This window comes from Scardinius erythrophthalmus, assembly GCF_964197995.2.
Source record: "Scardinius erythrophthalmus genome assembly, chromosome: 19".
NCBI classification, from domain to species: domain Eukaryota; kingdom Metazoa; phylum Chordata; class Actinopteri; order Cypriniformes; family Leuciscidae; genus Scardinius; species Scardinius erythrophthalmus.
The window spans coordinates 11,040,505-11,061,882 of record NC_138239.1 but is presented as its reverse complement, the minus strand read 5'-3'; the positions used below and the strand labels follow the sequence as shown (position 1 = coordinate 11,061,882).

Here is a 21,378-nt window from a genome sequence, read left to right as displayed (position 1 = left end):
AGTGAAAAACGTAAGTTGGGTAACGTTAGGCCTAACATGATAATATTGCCTGACATTTTAACGTTACTGGAGGGGAGAAAATACGCGATCAGGGTGTGATAAAAATCCGGACAGCTAACGTTAATTAAATCACCTAACCTCCCAGACAGAAAGAATATACCATCCAAATAGCTTTTTACTCAAAGTTATTAATTATCAAATACATTTTTACTCAAATCTACGCTAATGACAATTTGCTAACTTCGTTTGCCACAATCATTTCAGAAATAAAATCATCGGTATGTTGAACGGTATGAACGGTAATGTTTTACAGCTAAGTAACTGTACAAATAAAGCATATTTGAACCATTCTTACCGTGTTCCGTGCTTGTCGACCTGCCGGTTAGCTTTTCCACAGAGCGGAGAATGATTCTGTGACGATGGCGACAGTTGAAATTAGGCGCGTTTGGTCAGCGGGTCCGCCCAGCGTCTGTAGCGAGTCCGCGAGGTGACAGTGCGTTAGGGGGCGGGGCACATGTTAAGGCGCGTCCGAAGTGCGGATCCGTATGTGATCCGTTCTGGGTCCGCCGATTAAAACCGCAGGCTGGGCCGATCCTGGAGGCGGGGCTGATCCTGTTAGCGCGAGATGGTGCTCGATGCAGAGCCAAATGGGAGGAGCTAGAGCTCTAGCTCCTCCCCTCGCTGGAGCTCCAGCTCCACCTTGCTAAATTTAGTGAGCGGGGATTCGCTGCAGCGTCAAATGGGAGGAGCTAGAGCTAGCTCACTGTTGCTGGATCTAGTGCGAGTTCAACCGTGATGGAAGGACAAGTTTGTTTTGATGCGCAATATGCTGGCATACATCATATTGTATTTTTCTCTAATATTTGTTGTGATTATGATTAAATATTTATCGTTTCTGTGACAAATGCGTAAACACCTAATAAGAACATTGCTCACACTGTGTGTGTGTGTGTGTGTGTGTGTGTGTGTGTGTGTGTGTGTGTGTGTGTGTGTGTGTGTTTCAAAACGGTTGAAACTTTTTATCTATGTATTATTTTATCTTTATAACGGTTTCGTTGTTTTCCTCACTTTTAAAGCTGCTTTGGACAAAAGCGTCTGCTATTATTATGTAAATTACTAGACTTAAAAGGCTGTGAAAGCTTAGATAGTGCACCCCTATTTATTTTTTGTCCACTGCATTTACGTGTGTGTTATTTGTGAATTAATCTAAATCATCTGATTTCTGTTGAGTTGTTCAGTGTTATGATACTGATACTGTACACAGCCTATTAATACATAATGAAAATGCTTTATTTTTTGTTTTAGACACATTTATTATCATTAGCCTACTTTTGCCGGTGCTTGATGCTTGAACTGCACCCAGGATTGATTAACGTGCGATATTAGTCATTGCTTAAATGAATGACTAACGTTAAAAATATTTAGTCTATCGTAGATGGCCTACATTTAATGACATACTATTTAAGTAGCCTAGTATCCAGCTCTTTACATAGACGAGTTAGCATTTTAATTACCTAATACCAAAATAAAGTTTAAATTAAGATGCTATAACCATAGGCTATGCTATTTCTATATAGCATTAGGCCTTATTCCACAAAGGACTGTTTATAAGGTGATAATCCGTTATACATGTAGCCTAATAGGCTGAAGATTTTTGTATCTTCTGTTACAAAGACGAAGATTGACATTTCGTTAATGAAAAAATAAATAAATAAAAAATAAATAAGAACATATTGTAAAAAATGAACAACTGGTGGTTATGTTCTGTTAGATGTGTTTTTGTTTAATTATATCTAGGCAATGAAGATAGCCTATTAACAAATATACATTTTAATATATTATATAAAAAACATTATAGGACTATATAAAATATATTTAAAAAATGGGCCTCACTGATTAATTTTGCCTGGGGTTTATTTATATGTGGAAATAAATCTGATATTGGATGTGCATTTTGGACCTGCTGTGTGCGGACAGATCGTACATTCTGGCAATGTCGTAGGCTACGTCATTAACGTGATAGGCCGTTTCTTTAAGCTTTTTTTTCTTCTCCATATCTTCCCAAGAAACTGTGGCATATCGCTAAAATACAAACGCATATCAAGCTGATCTTTTCTCTCTCTTTTGCTATTTATCTTGGCCTCACTGTAGAAGTAACCATGGCAACTGATAGAGTTACCACCTAAAATGGCGGCGCCTTCCCGGAATGCAACGCTGCGGGAAAAGATCGTGACGTAACTCTTTGATAGCAAGAAAGTTAACCTGCGCATGCGCGGCCCCTCCCACTAAATCCAGCGAGGGGAGGAGCTGGAGCTCCAGCGAGGGGAGGAGCTGGAGCTCTAGCTCCTCCCATTTGGCTCTGCATCGAGTACCACTTGGTTAGCGCAGCGAAAACGAATCTGACAGTCAGGCGGATCTGGCGGCTTGAGGGCGGGTCCGCCACGGACTCCTTTGCTGTGTGGGAAGTGTACGCTGAAATAAAGTTTTTCACCTCAGAAAAACGGACTTTCTTGTCCTGTCAGTCGTTATCCTGTTCTCGTAGCGCACACTCAATTGCACGCGCAAATTCAGCGGCGCGCGCTGTATTGCTTCACTGATCAAGTGCAAAAGAAACTACGAGTATGCAACGCCGTTACGTTGTAAATTACACGAAATAAAAGTAATGCAGGTATGATTCTCATTCTATTCACCAGTTTCCATGTTTCATTAACAGTTATTGTTAATATTGTGTATTCACCATGGTAACTGTCGTTTCCATATAACCCCAAAATGCCACTATTTTTCTTTGTGTTATTTTTTATATTTTTAAATGACTGTAGTGGCTCATACCAACATTGTATTAACAAAAACTAGTTTGGGACTGCTATTTAATAGCTTTAGCCTAGGCCTAATGTTTACAGTGCTATGCATAAGTTTAGACACCCATGCTAAAGTTGACTAAAAAGAGGAATAAAAAATCATCTTTTGGAAATTGAACTTAATGCCTTAATTTGAAAAATTAGGAAAAATCCAACCTTAAAGGACACCAATTTTCTTTGTGAATAAATAATGTATCGTAAATAAATAAATGTTCTTCCTTAAAATACAGGGTGCATAAGTTTGGACACCCCTATGTTAAATTCCCATAGAGGCAGGCAGATTTTTATTTTTAAGTATTTTTTTTATTTATTTTTTTAGGATACTATGCATCCTGATAAAGTTCCCTTGGCCTTTGGAATTAAAATAGCCCCACATCATCACACAGCCTTCACCATACCTAGAGATTGGCATGGTTGTATTTCAGTTAGCCTAATAGCTAGTTTGATTTGCATTGAGAGATGATCTTGTGGAAAGTATCTCTAGGTATGGTGAAGGCTATGTGATGATTTGGGGCTATTTTAATTCCAAAGGCCAAGGGAACTTTATCAGGATGCATAGTATCCTAAAAAATAAATAAAAAAAAATACTTAAAAATAAAAATCTGCCTGCCTCTATGGGAATTTAACATAGGGGTATCCAAACTTATGCACCCTGTATTTTAAGGAAGAACATTTATTTATTTACGATACATTATTCATTCACAAAGAAAATTGGTGTCCTTAAAGGTTGGATTTTTCCTAATTTTTTAAATTAAGGCATTAAAGGTATAGGTGAGGATCTTTTTACTTCCGGGTGGATACCCTATACTATTGGTCCTCCTAATTGTCAATCATTCTGGTGAATCAATCAAACTTTTCAAAAAGTGGAGAGGGCGGGACTTATCTAAAATTCGGAAAGATCCTCTGCTATACTTCCAAAAGATGATTTTTTTATTCCTCTTTTTAGTCAACTTTAGCATGGGTGTCTAAACTTATGCATAGCACTGTATTTATTAGTACTAGTCTTTACTATTAGTCATATTCTTACAATTTATGTTAAGTAAAGGGGAAAAGTAACTTACTTGTGTGTTAACAAATTTTGTGTAAACGTGTTATAATTTGCATATATATATATATATATATATATATTATTAATTTATTAATTACAAATTATTAATAATATTAGTATGTTCCATGCCTGGTTTTCATAGATTAAAATATAGCTTTTAAAATACGCCTACTGGCAATATTAAAGCGGTTTAAAACGTCTCCCCTTAAAACGCTATTGGTCTCGACTATTTAAAAAGTTAAAGGAATATGACTTGGCCTAAAAAAAAAATTCAGTCAGAAGAATTTTTTTCACTTTAATCCCTGATATTGGGGTCCCCCTTCGTGTCTATTGCACTGTTTCCATCCCTCACAGCCTCTATTTTGTCTGTATGTTTTGTTTGTTTTTTTCTAGTGTTGTCACGATACCAAAATTATTGTTTCGATACCGATACCAAGTCAAGTATTGCGATTTCGATACTTTTTCGATACTTTTCCTGAAAAGGGAGAAACACTCTCAAATATCATTGCTGTGCTTTATTTTAAAACCGGGACAACATTTAATCATATAACACACTAATTAATGAACATATGAACAGCAGATATATTAAACATTTGAACAAAATATGAAATATCAAAATATAAAAAATAAATTAGAGCAATGACATTCAAGGTAAAAAAATATATACATTTAGCAGCATTATCTCATTTATCATAAGAAACAGAAGAGCTTTATCTTGATTCTGAACTTTGAATAAAAATATGAACAGCGATTATATTAAACAATGTTTAATATTGGTATGATAAGCCTTATTGGTGATATATTTGACGTGGGGAGAGAGTTGTGGAAGGCCTATACTTCATGTTAAACATAAATATATATAGCAGCAAAGACAACGTCGGCAGTGTTGACTGCAAAATAGGCTACAGAATAATTCGTTCAGTATTGAGAGGTGCAATATTTGAAAATCGATCATATGTTTTAAATTACATTTTATATTGTATTTGTCAAATCTTTCAAACATCAAAATGTCATTGATTAATATGTATTCGTGTCAAAATGACATAGAAACATCTTTTCCTATTCTATTTTGCCTGGAAACGCTTCCAACACGTGTGCGTGTCGCGTGAAAAATAGATTTCTAGAATGCACGCGTTTTCCGCGCGTCTCGAGCTGCACCCAGACGCGTGTGTCACGCAGGCAGTTAACATCATGGGAGCCGAAATAAAAACGGACACGACACGCAGCCAGTGTGTGTCAGGCCTTTACAAATCTGGAACGCGGTCATTCTTAGAAGCGATAGCCTACTAATAAATTAAGGAATCGTGACGTATTTCATTTCCGGTTTTCTTTTGAAGTATCGGTGCACCGTGCAACAGAGCAAGGTAGGCAACTTACTTCCATATGTCACTCCTCCTCGCGTCATCTTTTTCTACGAGTCGTGGACCACTTGTGCTCATAGACAGTATATAAACGATTATGCTCGCACATGCAGCCATCTCTGTAGTGTTTTGTCACATGAGACTGACAGCAGCAGGTTCTTTGCTGCGTGCGTCAGGAAAAAAACACAGACGTCCATAGGGAGGCTTTTTTTTTTTAAGTATCGATACTGATAAATTTAGGTATCGTGACGTTTTTAATTTCCGAGTATCGCGATACTTTTGAAGTATCGATACATCGTGCAACACTATTTTTTTCAAATTAAACATGCCGTCTGTTTCGAATAATGTCTATTAGCTGAACAAGATCACATACACTCACTCACTCTCCTCCTTTCCTCTCCCCATTTATCAGTGAGAGGGGTGATTATATTTCATTTGGCGGGACAGCAGTATTTTGTCCCTCTCTCTGAGATGGAATGGGGCGGTTGTTTTGCACTGACTCCACACTGGAGACTAAACTGACATTCAGCTGCAACACAATGCAGTGCCACGCACAAGCAAATAGGCTGTAATCAGCAGAGCTCAGCTTGATTCTGATTCTGGGTTGATTCTCTTGCAGAAAGAATTTAAACCGCTGTCACATGGTGAAGTTAAAGATGGAATGTCAACAGCACATTGTGTCTTTTACCTGATAATCATATTTGTAGCTGCATATTTGTGATATATTTATCTTTAAGTTTTATACCGTCAGCAGTGGTATAAACTAAAAATGGGTCTTTGGTCTGCAATGCTAAGTGCATATAAAGGCTAAAAATAAATAGGCTTAGTTATTTTATTTTTAGGCTTTCATTCACTTTAAATCTCAAGGCCATGCATCGAATCAAACTCTGTTATTTAAGTGCATACCATAGAGTGTGGTAGTCAAGTCATTTAGTAAAAGCTAGCAAACTCTGCAAGTTGACAAAATATGACAAATCACATTAAAATGGGTTTATGTGCAATTAGAATACATATGGATTGTGCTAACCACAATTATTTTGACATAATCAATATCTCTTTTTTTCAAATACATACAGAACATGTATGCATATACACATTTCAAATAAATACTGTTTTTTGAACTTTCTATTTTTCAAAGAATACCACAAAGATATTAAGCAGGGCAACGACTTTAAACTTTAAACTTTAAAAAGTTTCTCGAGTACCAAATCAGCCTATCAGATTGATTTCTGTTACAATGAAGCCTGGAGTAATGGCTGCTGAAAATTTAGCTTTGCCATCATAGAAAAAAACGTTTTAAAACAATAATTGTCGCAATACATTATATATAATGATTTTTTTATACAATCCATCAATTAAATATTTTGTATCTATTTATAATTTGTATCATATTAAAATATTGAGGCTGAATACAGCAAAACATTACTCACATTTTTATCCCATTAAATGTCATTAAATGTGAAGCATTTTTATAATATCTATTTAATGGTAATGCTAAATAAAATTCAGTATTGATATGAGTTAAAAGTAAGTTACACATTCCTGGATTGATGATGATGATGATGATGATGGGTAGGCATTGGGTCTGATGGGTCAGGCAAAGATTGAGAAACACTGCTTTGTATTATAACCTACTCATTGGGCCCAGGGGAAAATTTTTGTGCTGCTTGTACTACATTAACTTTGGCTAATAACTTTGTTTCAATGCTCTCCATCAGAGAGACGGGTTGAAACGGTAATGAGAGCTGGAGTGTGATTAAAGTGATGGAGTGTATTTTACTTTGTGTGTGAGAGAAAGACAGGTTGATAACAAAGAAGCCGTGTCTCTTATGAAGAATGACGGTCCTCTGTCTGTCTCACTACACTGCTGTCATCCATCTCTTATCTCTCTCTTGCTCCTTCCTTTCTCTTTACTCCAGTCATTCTCCTCTCTATTGTCCCAGTATGAGAGAAACAGCAATAGATGGAGGGACCATTTTTCGTCCTGTTTGTTTCGTTTTCTTTCATCCAGCCAATATCATTCAGACATTATTTTCTTCAGCCATCAGGGCCAAATTTATCATTTCCTCCAGCACATACTAAAAATATTTTCATGCCAGAGATGATTGGAGAACTTGACAAATCTGGTTCTCTCTGTATTCTATCATGTTTTTTTCTTACTGGTGGCCTTGAAAGATGTATAATACAAATGTCTTGAACTGCTCAGTGAACAGAGCACGGTACAGAAGACACGCTTGAGCTGTCGGTCTTGCCAAATGCAAAATCATGTGGTGTTTTTGACATCTAGCAGATCAAGGAACCTGTTGGACTGAAAAAATACAGCAGAAAGACAAAAATACAGTCTTTCTACTGTAATGAAATGCAATTCAGACATTTTGAGGTACGATTTCAGTATCAAAAACTGTCCTGTATTTGAGAAACCTTCAAACCTCTCTTTCTCTTTACTGATCTGTAGAACCCTCCGGACTGCAGCAAGGCACGCAAGCTGGTGTGTAACATCAATAAGGGTTGTGGGTACGGCTGCCAGCTGCATCATGTGGTCTACTGCTTCATGATCGCCTATGGCACGCAGCGCACGCTCATACTGGAGTCACAGAACTGGCGCTATGCCACCGGTGGCTGGGAGACCGTCTTTAAACCCGTCAGCGACTCTTGCACTGACCGCACGGGGGCCTCCACTGGACACTGGTCTGGTCAGTAACACACACATGCACACTCAAACGAGACAGGACACATAACACACACATACAAGGCTAAAAAGTAGTATTATTACAAGTATTATTATAATGATCACTTTCAAAAGTTTGGGGTTGGTAAGATTTGTTTATGCTGAATGCAAGGCTGCATTTATTTGTTCAAAATACATTTTATTCATTATAAATGTACTGTTTTTTATTTTAAATATATTTAAAAGTGTAATTTATTCCTGTGATGGTAAAGCTGAATTTTCAGCATCATTACTCCAGTATTTAGTGTCACATGATCCTTCAGAAATCATTCTAATATGCTGATACAGTATGCTGCTCAAGAACCATTTCTTATTATTTTCAGTGTTCAATGTTGTTGTTTTTCCCCGATTGATGAATAGAAATTTCAAAAGAATAGCATTTATTTAAAAAGGAATTTTTAGAGGGTGTTCCTTATAAATGTCTTTACTGGTTGAATAAAAGTATTAATTGTAAAAACAATCGTACTGAACCCAAACTTTTCAAATCACCTCAGCTATGATTGGCTGATCTCTTCAAATGTTAAATGAGTAATACTTACTTATTCATTAGAAGTTTGTGCAGACTGTACTATCAGACTGTAGTACAAAGGGGATGCACAGTAATTTGTCTGTTTACATGGGATATAATCAGTCAGTACTGGGTATGTTATTGTTCATGCTTATTTCCCATATTTGCACATTCAGATTACCTTTATCAACATCTTTAATCTATACATTATGATATTGTGATGCCTAATTTTTAGCATTTGAAATGATTAATTTGAGTTTTTATAGTAATTTTTTTATTTATTCAAGCAAAATAGTATATAATTGTACAATATCTGCCATTTATTAGATATGTGCTATCTAAAATAGGCTATCATAACACAAAACAAATTATAAGCTTATTAGTATTGGCAGAATTTTGATATTAGCGCATCCCTATTTAAATTCAGTCCATGCTAAAAATGTGCCAGATGGTTAGGTGAAATTTAGAAGTGATCAGGGACCTTGATAATACACTTCATCTGCTTGTTTCTTGTGTTGAGATTGGGGATGTGCATTTTGTTTATTTTATATACTGCAATTATTTTTTTAATTATTTTTCTCAGTACACATGTTTTTTGGCATCTCGCTGTTTTAAATTGTCAATTGGAGTGCTGGTTAGTTGATTGTTTTTCATAAATGCAAGAAAATGTATTCAATAATGGATTTTTTTGAAGTGTTCAGTCGGGGAACACACTAACGGTCATTTTTATATACACTGGTCCTGCGTAAGAGTCTGTCTAATAGGCTGAATCCAGTGTTCGGGGAAATCTCTCTACAGCTGGAGTGAACCTGCTGTGCTCTTAAAAGGAAAGCAGAGGGGAAGGAGAGACTGCCTTTAAAACATGAAAGAAATGACCTCAAAACAAAGCAGCGCTTTCCCATCACTCTTTCCTCCCTGAGGACACAGTCTCTCTTAGTTTGCCCTAAAGTCTGAGTTTCTGCACTCCACGGACCAGTGTGATTGACAGAGATGGAGCGAGTGAAATTAAACACGCCATTCCAACTCATTACGTTACATACATTTATGCATTTGGTAGGCATTTTTATCCAAAGCGACTTACAATGTATTCAAGATGGAGCTCGAAGTGGTCCGTTACTCACTGTTTTTTACATTCCCTGGGAATTGAATCCATGACCTTGGTGTTGCTAGTGCCATGCCATCAGTTTTTAACATATTAACATTAACATTTCAGCTTCTCATAATAAACGCCCATACTGACGATACCCAAATGAATTCAGGCTAATTCTAGTGGAGCTTTCGATGGTTCTCAATAATGTGCATAACATAACCCTGTTAATGCCTCTAGCTATAACACGCACGGGGTCGAAGGGCAGACAAAATCCTTAAGGATAATCCTGCTGGCGTTTAGAGAAAATACCCCCAGCAACATGCACACCCAAACACATGCAGCATTTAAAATGAATCAGTGTCGCTTCAGCGGTACATACGCATAGACAGCATGAATTAAAAATAATAAAGAAGCCTCCTCCCCTGAAGCCCCCCCTTCAATTTATTCATCGGGATGCAAGGACAAGATGTAATTTAGATTCTCTTGCTGCTCTAATGAGGATGAGAGAGAGAGAGAGAGTTATTTTGTTTATCAGTGCAATGAGGGGTGCTGGGCTGGAAAAACCTCATCCTCATGCAAAGAGCCTAACAGCAAGGTTATATAAGAACGGCTGGGGAGTTTCTCCAACACTTCTTTGTGTAAAAATACTTTTTAACATTTAATGCTGCATAAGGCATAAATTAAACCTGGCACACAGTCTCTTTGAAGATGTTTTTCCCTGATAAAGTTTTTTTTCCCTGTTACTACATGCCAGTGGTTGAACAATATGGATTTTTCAATAGTTATTGCCTTTTGTTCCAGATATCTTTAGAGTGTTTCAGCCACCATGTAATGCGCATATATATACAGTACTGTGCAAAAGTCTTAGGCACGTTAGTATTTTCACCAGAAAAAAAATGGTTTTAAACCAGTTATTTATATATTTTGCTGTAGTGTGTCAGTAGGAAATATCAGTTTACATTTCGAAACATTCCTTTTGCCATTAATTGTAATAATCCAGCGAGATTTTTGTATGCACAAGGAATCTGACAACAACCGGTATGCTGTTTGCAGGTAGGTTTCTTCAAGCGTCTTAGAGATGTTGCCACAGTCATTCTGGATTTAGTCTCTCAGTTTTTTCTGTTTCTTAATGTAATCACAGACAGACTCAATGATGGTGAGATCAGATCTCCGCTTGGAGCATACCGGCTGTTGTCAGACTCCTTGTGCATACAGAAATCTCACTGGATTATTACAATTAATGGCAAAAGGAATGTTTGGAAATGTAAACTGATATTTCCTACTGACACACTAGAGCAAAATATATAAATAACTGTCTTAAAACCATTTTTTTCTGGTGAGAATTATTATAATTAATGGCAAAATTAATATTTGGAAATGTAAACTGATATGTCCTACTGACACACTACAGCAAACGATAAATAACTGTCTTAACATTTTTTGTGTGTGTGAAAATACTAACGTGGCTAAGACATTTGCACAGTACTGTACATATGCACATTATATATACTGATATGGCTTCCAATATTTTCTACATCCCCATGGCCTGAAACATACTCTTGGCATGTGTGTAAGCACATAATAACACATCCAGTGTAATGGCACAGACATTTGAAGGGAACTCCATCACCTCACCCCTTGAGGTTTGTTACCGCCACACTAATGCAAGAAGGCATGTGATGTATGTGGCATATACACACTGACAAATTGTGCACCTTGAATGCACTGTAAGTCACTTTGGATAAAACCGGTTGCCAAAGGCGTCAATGTAATGTAATGTAAAGGATGTTCAGCAGGCATTTGAATCTGTTTTTATACCTACGTGTATTATGTTTGTGGCCTAAGGGTGTCTTTTTTTTCCTCTCCTGCTCCTGTGTTCTCAGCCCACACACTTTATTCCTTGTGAGCAGCTTCTCCGTCAAGCTTTATTGACTTGCTAATTGTAAATTAATCTCATATTGGAAAAGCATGTTGGGCCAATTTACAGTCCATTCTGCAATATTTCATTTCTCCAGTGCATTCCTTTATTTTTTCCGCTTATTATCTTGTGCCTTTGTCTGTAGGTGAAGCAAACGATCGGGATGTTCAGGTCATAGAGTTGCCCATCGTGGACAGCCTGCACCCTCGTCCCCCATACCTGCCCCTGGCCATCCCTGAAGACCTTGCGGACCGACTTCAGAGGCTTCACGGAGACCCAGCCGTGTGGTGGGTGTCTCAGTTTGTCAAGTACCTGATCCGCCCTCAGGCCTGGCTGATGAAGGAGATGGAAGAGGCCACCAACAAGCTGGGCTTCAAGCACCCCATTATAGGGTGAGACATTACACATTATCCCATCAAATCCACTCAGACGCTACATATTTCACTGTTTTTTATTAGTGAAGCCAGAACGTACTATGCTTACTATACTTATTAAAATAATTGTGACTCATTGTTTCTTGGGAAATTAAGCAATCAGCTAAAACATAAATAACATATATAATAATTATTAGTCCCATTGTTTAAAGCTATGTGTTTAAAGCTTCCTCAAGCTTAGGAAACACAGGCACTGTAAGGTTTTGAATGTATTTATGTGTGAGAGAGGGAAGGAGGGGGAGAAAAGGAGGAGAGAGACCCTTTCACACAAACCACCACTGCTCCAACAATCAATCTCCACTTACACCCACTTTGCTCTCTAGTGGGAGCGCAACCACTCACAGCCATCTTTCTGTCTCTATCTCTCTCGCACACACTATTCGTACTTTCTCTGTCATCTTTTTATTCAGGCGCCCATCCTTACACTCACACATAGACACATAATGGTTGGCATTTTCAGAAAACCGGCACCCCAAAGCGTAAAACCTTTAAACATCCGTTTAAAAAAATAACACAATTTTATTCTGCTGGTCTGTATTTTTTCCTGTTCTTTGGCGACCTTGAATCCCTTTCTCAAACGGACACACACAATCAGCCTGACCCAGGAATTGCTCCTCTCTCCAGGGTACATGTGCGCCGGACAGATAAGGTAGGGACGGAGGCGGCATTCCACCCCATAGAAGAGTACATGGCGCATGTGGAGGACCACTACCAGAGCCTGGCCCAGCGCATGCATGTGGACAAGAAACGAGTTTACCTCGCCACCGACGACCCCTCTCTACTGCAAGAGGCCAAGTCTAAGTGAGTACAATTTATACAGTCTTAGTATCCCATGCAGTGTTTCTTATCAATTCAATTGTTCTTCTCTTAAAGATATATATTAAGATAGATATTTTAACTGGAAATAAAGAAGACAAAAAAAATCATTAAGAGAATAGCTTAGAATCATTAAGAATACACTAAGTTGTAACCATTTTAACCAACATGGAACATCGTCATTAAGTGACTGAAATAAAACACTGTAAGGGTATAGCCTGGGTTCTCCCAAGGTCTTTTTCTCCAGTCTGCCACCTGTTGGAGTTTTGGTTCCTTGCCACTGTCGCCTTTTTCCACCTTTGTTGCCATTGGCTTGGCTTGCTTAGTTGGGGACATTAAATGTAACATTTGATTTAATATTCAACAATAATATTGATCTGCCTGCATTGACACTATTATACAAGAACTGAACTGAGCTGGACGATGACATCATGGTTTACTCCAGAGCGGCTATATATATATATAAATGAACTAAATTAATAACTTTTTTAAAACAAAAATGAAACATCACTCAACTGTGACGCTATTTTCTTCTGGAAACAAACTTTTTTGCATTATTTTTCTGTTATGTCTGTAAAGCTGCTTTGAAACAATCTGATTTTTAAAAAAGTGCTATGTAAATAAATGTGACTTGACTTTCAATTTGACTAAGGCCGTGTCCACAGAGCGTTTTTTCCCAAGGCCAGACTATTTTTTCAGTTGTTTTCAATGGGAGTGCCACGAATTTAAAAACGGCAGCAATGTGACGAGGTGCTGAGCGTCTATTTTTCCAGAAGCCAAGAGTTGAAAAATGTTCAGCTTTGGGTAAAACGCTGTGCTCATTACTATCACTTTTTACCCAGCCATCCAATCACAGTGGAGGAGGGACGAGACAAATACGACATTGACCAACTGTCACATACTGCTTGTACAACGACAGCAGATGACAACAAGCACAATAGTGAAACAAAATCATTTAAAACAATGTCTCTGAAAAAAGTGCTGTGTTACCGAAACGCTTTCAAGCGCCCGCATCTAGCAATTTTCAGAAGACCACCTGGCATTTTCAGCTGGCTAAAAATGCTTTGGTGGACACACGGCCTAAAGGCTCTTTCACACCATGGTTGATAACTGTAACGATAACTATAGCTAGAAAGATTTAATAATCATTAATAATGTGAAAAGGGAAGTCCTTTTGTGCACAGAGTGAATTCTGGAATTCTTTTATTAGCAAAGGATACATGCAGTGCTGCATTAGAATTTGGCCAAATCTAGGTGTTTAATAATACTTGCTGTTCTCTGTTTGGAACAGCCTTGACGTCATAAGCATGCTTGAAATGATGCTTAAAATTGCTGTACACTGTAGGTAGGCAGCTGACCAGGGTTTGGAACATAGCAAGAAGTGGGCCATCAGGAGGGCCTTTTAATCAACATTTGTTTTGTGTTTGTGTGCAGGTACCCTGATTATGAATTTATTAGTGATAATTCTATTTCATGGTCTGCTGGGCTACACAACCGCTACACTGAAAACTCTCTGAGAGGAGTCATCTTGGATATCCACTTCCTTTCCAGGACAAACTTCTTAGTGTGCACCTTCTCCTCACAGGTACAGTCTGACCCACTTCTTAAAGAAGTTTTTGTTCTGTTTGTCTCCTATATGGTCATGTCCCTTTCTGCTCGCCAAACACCTGTAGCTGTGTGATGTCTTTATTGTGCATGTGTTTTCCTGCATGTGGTGCCCAAACCTCCCACAGCATTTCTATGGGGTTAAGACTTGACCATTTTATAACTCTCCATTTCCTCTTGTTCTTCTTCCCATTTTCTTTAGTTTTTTTTTTTTTTTTTTTTTTTGAGCTTCAGTTTTTTTAAACTCAAGTCCTCTCTGGTACAATGCGGACTTTGTGGTTAGCTCTGAAATAGCATGCTGATTTTATGTTTGGTTTGTGATTTTTGTTTTCATGTCAGAAATGGTGTCTGGCAAAAAATAGTCTAGAATTACTATGAACAGAAAGTCTGGTCCATTTATTCTGGCCAGGAATCGCCCACATAAGACAAACTCACACTGAACAATTTTTGACTGCCAAAATCAATGATATTAACTAATATTTGTATATTACAAATTGCTAGTGTGACATATTTATTGCCAGTTGATTAATTCCCATTATGACATTATGACTTCTGATGAAGTCACAGTCATGCAGTGTGATTGCTCCAACCAGCTATCAATGGGACGAGTGGGAGCAGTCTTTGCTACAATTGTGCACTCTCACATAAAAAAGACCATGGGTGTCACAGTGTACCAAGACTTTTAGCCAAGATCTCACTGGAGTAATAGGGGTAGTCAACCCTGCTTCTGTAGACTTCAGTTCCAACACACCTGTCTGTTATTTTCAAATAACACTGAACACCTCAGCTTCGATAAGTGTTCGACATAATGTTTATGCACTGCAAAAAAATCTGCGCCTGCGTGTTGCAGACCGTCGCAGCTCGTGGCAATAACTGATAAGGCCTGCCATTTCTGTTGCATATGAGAAACATAAACGGTGAATGTGCCAAAAGCGGAACGATACAGAGCTGCTTGTTTGAACCACCACACAGAACATTTATCAGTTCGGCTCAAAACACACTGAGCTCAGAGTGAATGCATTTACTTGCTGACTGTCTCAATCACGCCACCACTAAACAGCGCTGTGAGACCCTGTGAAAAGCGTTCGAGTTCGGTGCAGAGTTCTCACATACAAACCACAAATCAAATGCCTTGTGATTTCAACTACTTATAAGCCAGATGAAACAGCGCTGACATTCTCAACAACACTGATGCAGAAAACAGAAGAAACAGAAACACTGAGCCACAACAATACAGTTAGAAGGCTTTTCGATCCACAAGTTGCCAACATTTACCATGATTTACTGTAAACACTAACTGAAACCATGGGATTGTGGCAGAAATGTGGAATATTGTGGAGTATTTTTTGTTATTAAGCTATAGCAGTTTGCATTTGTATTATACTACTGTAAATGTCTTTAGGCTACTGTTTTTCATAACAAATACCATAGAAGCAATATAGTTAATATTTTTACCCTGGTAATGAGGTGCAATGCGTGGTTTTACCTGTGGTTAAAATACTCTAAACACTAGATCCAAATACAATGGAAGACCAAATTTTACCCTGTAAAAATTAGGTTGTTTTTTGTTAATAAACATACATTTACATCTGCATCCCAACTCAAGCTACAGTAAAATGTTCACTTGTTTGACAAGTTTTTGTCAATTTTTCTGATGAAAAAAAAAACAAGGAGCAAAGATCTGCCTTTAAACTTGAAAGAAATAAAGATTTGACATTTATCATTTATCATTATTAACTGATATGAAAAATTTTAACGTGATAATTTTTTTGGCCATATCGCCCACCCCTACTCTACAGTATGGTAGCCTTCCAAGAGCAAGACTTTACCAATCAACAATCGTAAAGATCCATAAAAATGACCACAGCATGTCGAGAATTAGAAAGAAAACTTTTGGTCCAGTGACTTTTCTTAATCATTCATCATTATAGCAGTCCGATACATTTTAAACAAGACTTTGTTTCCCGACAAACTGATTAAAAACCCCTGCAGAGGCCAGCTAGTCAGATCCAAGTTTCTGATTTTGAAATCCGAAATCTTGACTTTTTTGTGTGCAGTATGCTCCAGACTGTGGGTACTTTGTTCTAATATTCCTTAAGCTTCACTTCATCTCTTCATGAGGAGCACTTAACCATTGTAAAGTCCATTCATCTTTGTCAGGTGCAACTACATATCCCTTTCAACTCCACTCAGAGGATTCTGCTTGAAAGGAGCTTGTGAACATGTGTCTTTGTTTTCCTTTCCACTGTGCACAGGTGTGTCGAGTGGCCTATGAGATCATGCAGACTCTCCACCCAGATGCTTCCTCTTTCTTCTACTCCCTCGACGACATCTACTACTTTGGTGGGCAGAACGCCCACAACCAGATCGCCATCTACCCGCACCAACCACGCAACAGCGAAGACATCCCACTAGAGCCCGGAGACTTGATTGGCGTCGCGGGCAATCATTGGGACGGATACTCTAAGGGAATCAACCGCAAAATGGGCCGTACTGGCCTCTACCCCTCCTATAAAGTCAAAGAGAAGATCGAGACAGTGAAGTATCCCACGTACCCAGAGGCGGACAAACTTCTCAAGAAGCCGTAGAGAAAGACAGTACAAATACTCTTGTTTATGAAATGAGGAAACCCTGGACCACCCAAATGGGATGCACTTTGTGTGTGAGTGTGTATGAATGTGTTCGTGTACATGTGTGTGTGTTGTCTAGGGGTTCTTCAAAGGGTTTTGGGAAATCTTCCTAACTCTGGTGCTTGGACCTTGAGTCCCCCTGAAATGGGAATCAGGGTCGTGGAAGACAAAAAACAAAGAGCATGAACTCAAGGCAACAGAAAAACGGAAGCCACTGTACTGTAGGTACTTTCTAATTAATCTCCGGGTAATGAAGGGGACTAAATACGTTTATTTAAGAACACAACTGGAAGAAGAAACATTGCGACAAACCGATCATGACAAAGGAATCATAAACCCGGGTTACTCTCGTCCTCCTATGCTCTTATACCTCCTTGTGCACAAATGATGGCATCCTTTACTCTAGCCTCAGTCTACTTGTTTCTCTCATGCCATCGCTTTGCCAACTGACACTCCTCTTCACACCCATGAGCTATTAATTTCCACTGCCATACTGTGCTTTTAAATGTGACTTATGCTGTTTTTATTTTCACTGTAAGGTTTATCATGCGTTTGTGTGAGTGTGTATGTGCGTTTGTGTGTGAAGTGTGCGGAAACGGTGCCTATGAGGGCGATTGACTTTTACGGAAAGAGTTTTGACTCTGGAGCCTTACGGACCAGCCTTTCCACGCAGAATTACACTCCTCCCCTCCTTTCCATGTAGTGTCTTATCCACAGCCGTGTGTCCATCATGTTTTTTAAGAGATCATTTCATTTTATTACATTTTAAAATACAAAACAGATAAGAAAATGACACTTAATATGAAGATAAGGATACTAATATTATTAATGATATGATATTGATGATGAGATGAGAAGAGAAAGAATAATTATGGTAAGAATGACACTTGCTGTCATTATAAATTTTAGTTAATCATGAAGGAGTTGTTCATTGTTTTATGTTTGCGGGCATTGTCTCTTTGGTAAGCAGATCAAATAAATTGATCAGCCAAATTTGGTCTATGTCTGTATTTTACTATTGTGTGTATGTCTGTATTTTAATATTGTGTGATGTGTGTGTGTGCGTGCGTGCGTGTGTGTGCGTGTGTATGTTTGGCTATTCTTTAGGGACAATTGACTTAAAGCTGACAAACTACATTTTTTGTTTTATTATTGTGCTGGCACAACACGACATTGTACGTTTTTTGTCCCAGTTTTATATTTTATATTTAGCCTATATTCACACAGTAGCATAATATGTTTTCAGTGCTATTTTAGCGCACTAAATTCCACTGTATTCACACACAGTTTGGTTATAAACAAGAGTATTTTAACCGAACTAGCTTCCTGACACTTTCAGCATTCAAAATCGCTATGTCAATAAATCTGTGTGAACCGAACCTTATTTAACTGCTTGTGTCATATGATCTGTGATATAAAGCTTTCTAATGTTCTAGACGTCGGCATTTTTTATATTTACAATGTCAGGCGATATAGCGAGAACTGTTTGAAAGCTGTTGTATGAGCAGGACCGTTTGAGAGTGTGTGGGAAAATATGGTTGTCAATCACTGACACTGTGTGAGTGTACCTACAACAGGTATTTTCAAACTTTTTGCTTTGACAAACCCCATTGGGAAGAATTCCTTTTCTAAAATATGAAGATGTATAGTTATGCTGTAAAAAATCTGAAATATTATAAATATGTGATAAATGTGTAAAAATATATATTTTATTTTTTTTATTGTATCTTACCTGTCTATAGCGATACATATCTATATCTATATATATATATTAATTCTGCACTTTTTTTGTAATTTTTAGTTCAAAATATATTCATTTATATTTATTAACATAAATTTCTGATAATCCCAGGTTGCTATGGTCACACAGGTTAGTTGTGGCCACGAGAATAAGATGTCGTTCCCTTAATATAGGGAAGATGTCGTTCCCATGACATAAGGATGACGTTACAGTAGCTTTTATAAGCGTGCCCTAGAAAAAAAAAATTACTGGTGTGCATCTTGAGACAAAACAATGGGACTGACATATTTTTTCAGTGCAAGTTGCTTTCTGTTAAAACAACTCAAACATGCATCTATCGTCTGTCTGTCTATCTGATTTTCTATCAATTCATGCATCCGTATGTTTTTCTGTCTCTCTGTCTGACTGTCTATCTAATTTTCCATCCATCCGAAGGAAGTCGATGTTAACCAAAATTGTTTGGTTATGAACATTCTTCAAAATATCTTCTTTTGGGTTCAGTAGAACAAAGAAAGGCTTCAGGTTTCAATTTCGAATGATGACAGAATTTTAATTTTGGGGTGAACAGTCCCTTTAAGGGATATTAGCGGCAAATATATTCAGGAAAAGTCTCAAATCAAACGTGTGTGTTCATGTGCCACATGCTTATGCAATTTTAGTACCATAGAGAGGTGAGATTTCCAGTCTTGTCAATAATTAATTACAAACCTGATGCATGCCTGTGAGTGTGTGCGTCATAGCCCAAATTACAGCTCTGAAACCAAGTTCAGTTCCCAGCGGTGGGCTAAACAGAATGAACGTTTCTCCAAGGTGTTCCTGAACACACAGGTCACACTGCTCTCGTTAATTAAACCACAACACACTCTGAGCAGGTATTTCAATGAAATTGCTATTTAGCCTACAATTATTTATTGAACTGACCAATGAACCCCATATGCTTATGAAAATAAAACAAATAGGGAAATAAGCTCTCTCTCCCAGCAGGATGTCATGTTGTTCTTGGAGGCTCTCAGAAGGAGACTGGATCTGTTTTTCTGGTGCCTCTCGGGTTCCTCAGTTTTATGACCTGATTCCAAGTTCAGATAAATTTGGGCCTGGCTATAAACACTGTAGACGACATGTCTTAAAGGTACATCAATCACCAAAGTTTACCCAGTAACTACAATTTTGTCCGTGTTTTCTTACCTTCATGCTAGTCCATGCTTTCTTTCTTCTGTGGAAGCCAAAAGAAGATGATTAACAGAATATTTATGATTTTTTATATAATGAAACAAAGTATCATAAAAGTGACCCATATTACTAAACCATTTGATAACTTTGATTGAGGAACAGACAGAATTTCAATTTATTTACTGAAAATCTTCATAACTCTCAAAAGTCACAATGTAACAAGTTTTTTCTGTATTGAAATGAACATCCGGGTGAAACAGTTTATCGAAAAGAAAAAAATGTAGAGCAGTGACTTGGTTCTATCCATTGGTTGTTGAATGGATGGAGGCACATTTGAATGTGAAATGCTGTAGATTGTAGTTGCAGACTGATTTTTTGGATAAGTCAGGCATACCTCACCAGAGAGGAGTCTGTCAGTTCATTAAAAGATAGAGATTTGGATGGACATTTAGTTTGAGTATTATGATGTCAAAAAAAAAATTAAACGTACACGGATTAATCATTCACAATAAGATTTATAGCATGCATTTAGAAAATAGATTAGACTTTAAGAGCTAAAATGCTAATTAACTCCCTTTGTGCCTTAGAGAGAACGGCAGGTTTGTAATGATACATTAAAATGGCAGAATTTCAATTTTGCGCCAACTGTCCCTTTAACTGAACTGAATATTTACAAAACAGCAGCTGTAATTCTTTAGGAGGCAGGAGATGAAGTGCTCTAATCAAGGGCAACAATTTGTAGAAGCAGGAATTGAAGCATTGCCCCTAGAATAGGTTTTCTAGAATGATTAGCGTCCTGTCTGCCTGCAGCCTCAATTAACTGCCAAAGACCCCCACATCACCCTCTATCTCTCTCTCGTTGGCATTAGTTTGCATGTTGGCTGAAACAGCGTGTTTCTGGTCTTCTAGCATCTGGGCTTTTAGCGCTGTTAGCAGCTGGGCTGATCTGATAGCTTGGGTGATTAAGAGGTTGCGTCTCTGCCTCGACACGCAGAGAAATTGCAGCACGGCTCTTATCTCTTCACACGTTAAACGTCTTTACTTTTACAGCCGCTCCTCGCCTCTCCCTCTCCATCTGTCTTTTTACGCTCTAGATGCAGGACTATAGAATAGAGATTTGAAGGTATGAGCGTACAGTATAATTCCTTCCTAAATCAATCACGACTCAGTTACTGAATGTCAATGTGTGCTTAAGGTAAGCCTTTCTAGGCCCGAAGGCTTAAGACTAAAAAGTGGACTTGTTATTTATGTAATCATTTCCTGTCTAAAACTTTAGTTTTCCAGAATATTTTGCATATCTGAACCCTTTCCAGCAGTGACTGTATTTTGAGATCCATCTTTTCACATATATTTAAACAAAATGAGAAAAATTTTGACATCTTCATCCTGTTCAAAAGTTTTCACCCCCAGCTCTGAAAGGGATTGTTCACCAAAAAAATGAAAATAAGCCCATGATTTACTCACCCTGAAT

General features: G+C 37.8%; 1 protein-coding gene across 1 annotated transcript in view; it reads left to right on the top strand.

Moving 5' to 3' along the window:
• The window catches only part of fut8a (fucosyltransferase 8a (alpha (1,6) fucosyltransferase)), a 103,859-nt gene extending 85,167 nt beyond the window's left edge, over positions 1 to 18,692 (top strand). Inside the window, exons 7-11 of the mRNA XM_081393827.1 lie at positions 7,723 to 7,960; positions 11,657 to 11,903; positions 12,570 to 12,746; positions 14,196 to 14,346; positions 16,622 to 18,692. Of these exons, the coding sequence (XP_081249953.1) occupies positions 7,723 to 7,960; positions 11,657 to 11,903; positions 12,570 to 12,746; positions 14,196 to 14,346; positions 16,622 to 16,954 (1,146 nt within the window). The 3' untranslated portion in view covers positions 16,955 to 18,692. The remainder of the gene's footprint in view (positions 1 to 7,722; positions 7,961 to 11,656; positions 11,904 to 12,569; positions 12,747 to 14,195; positions 14,347 to 16,621) is intronic.
• The last annotated feature ends 2,686 nt before the right edge of the window (positions 18,693 to 21,378 follow it).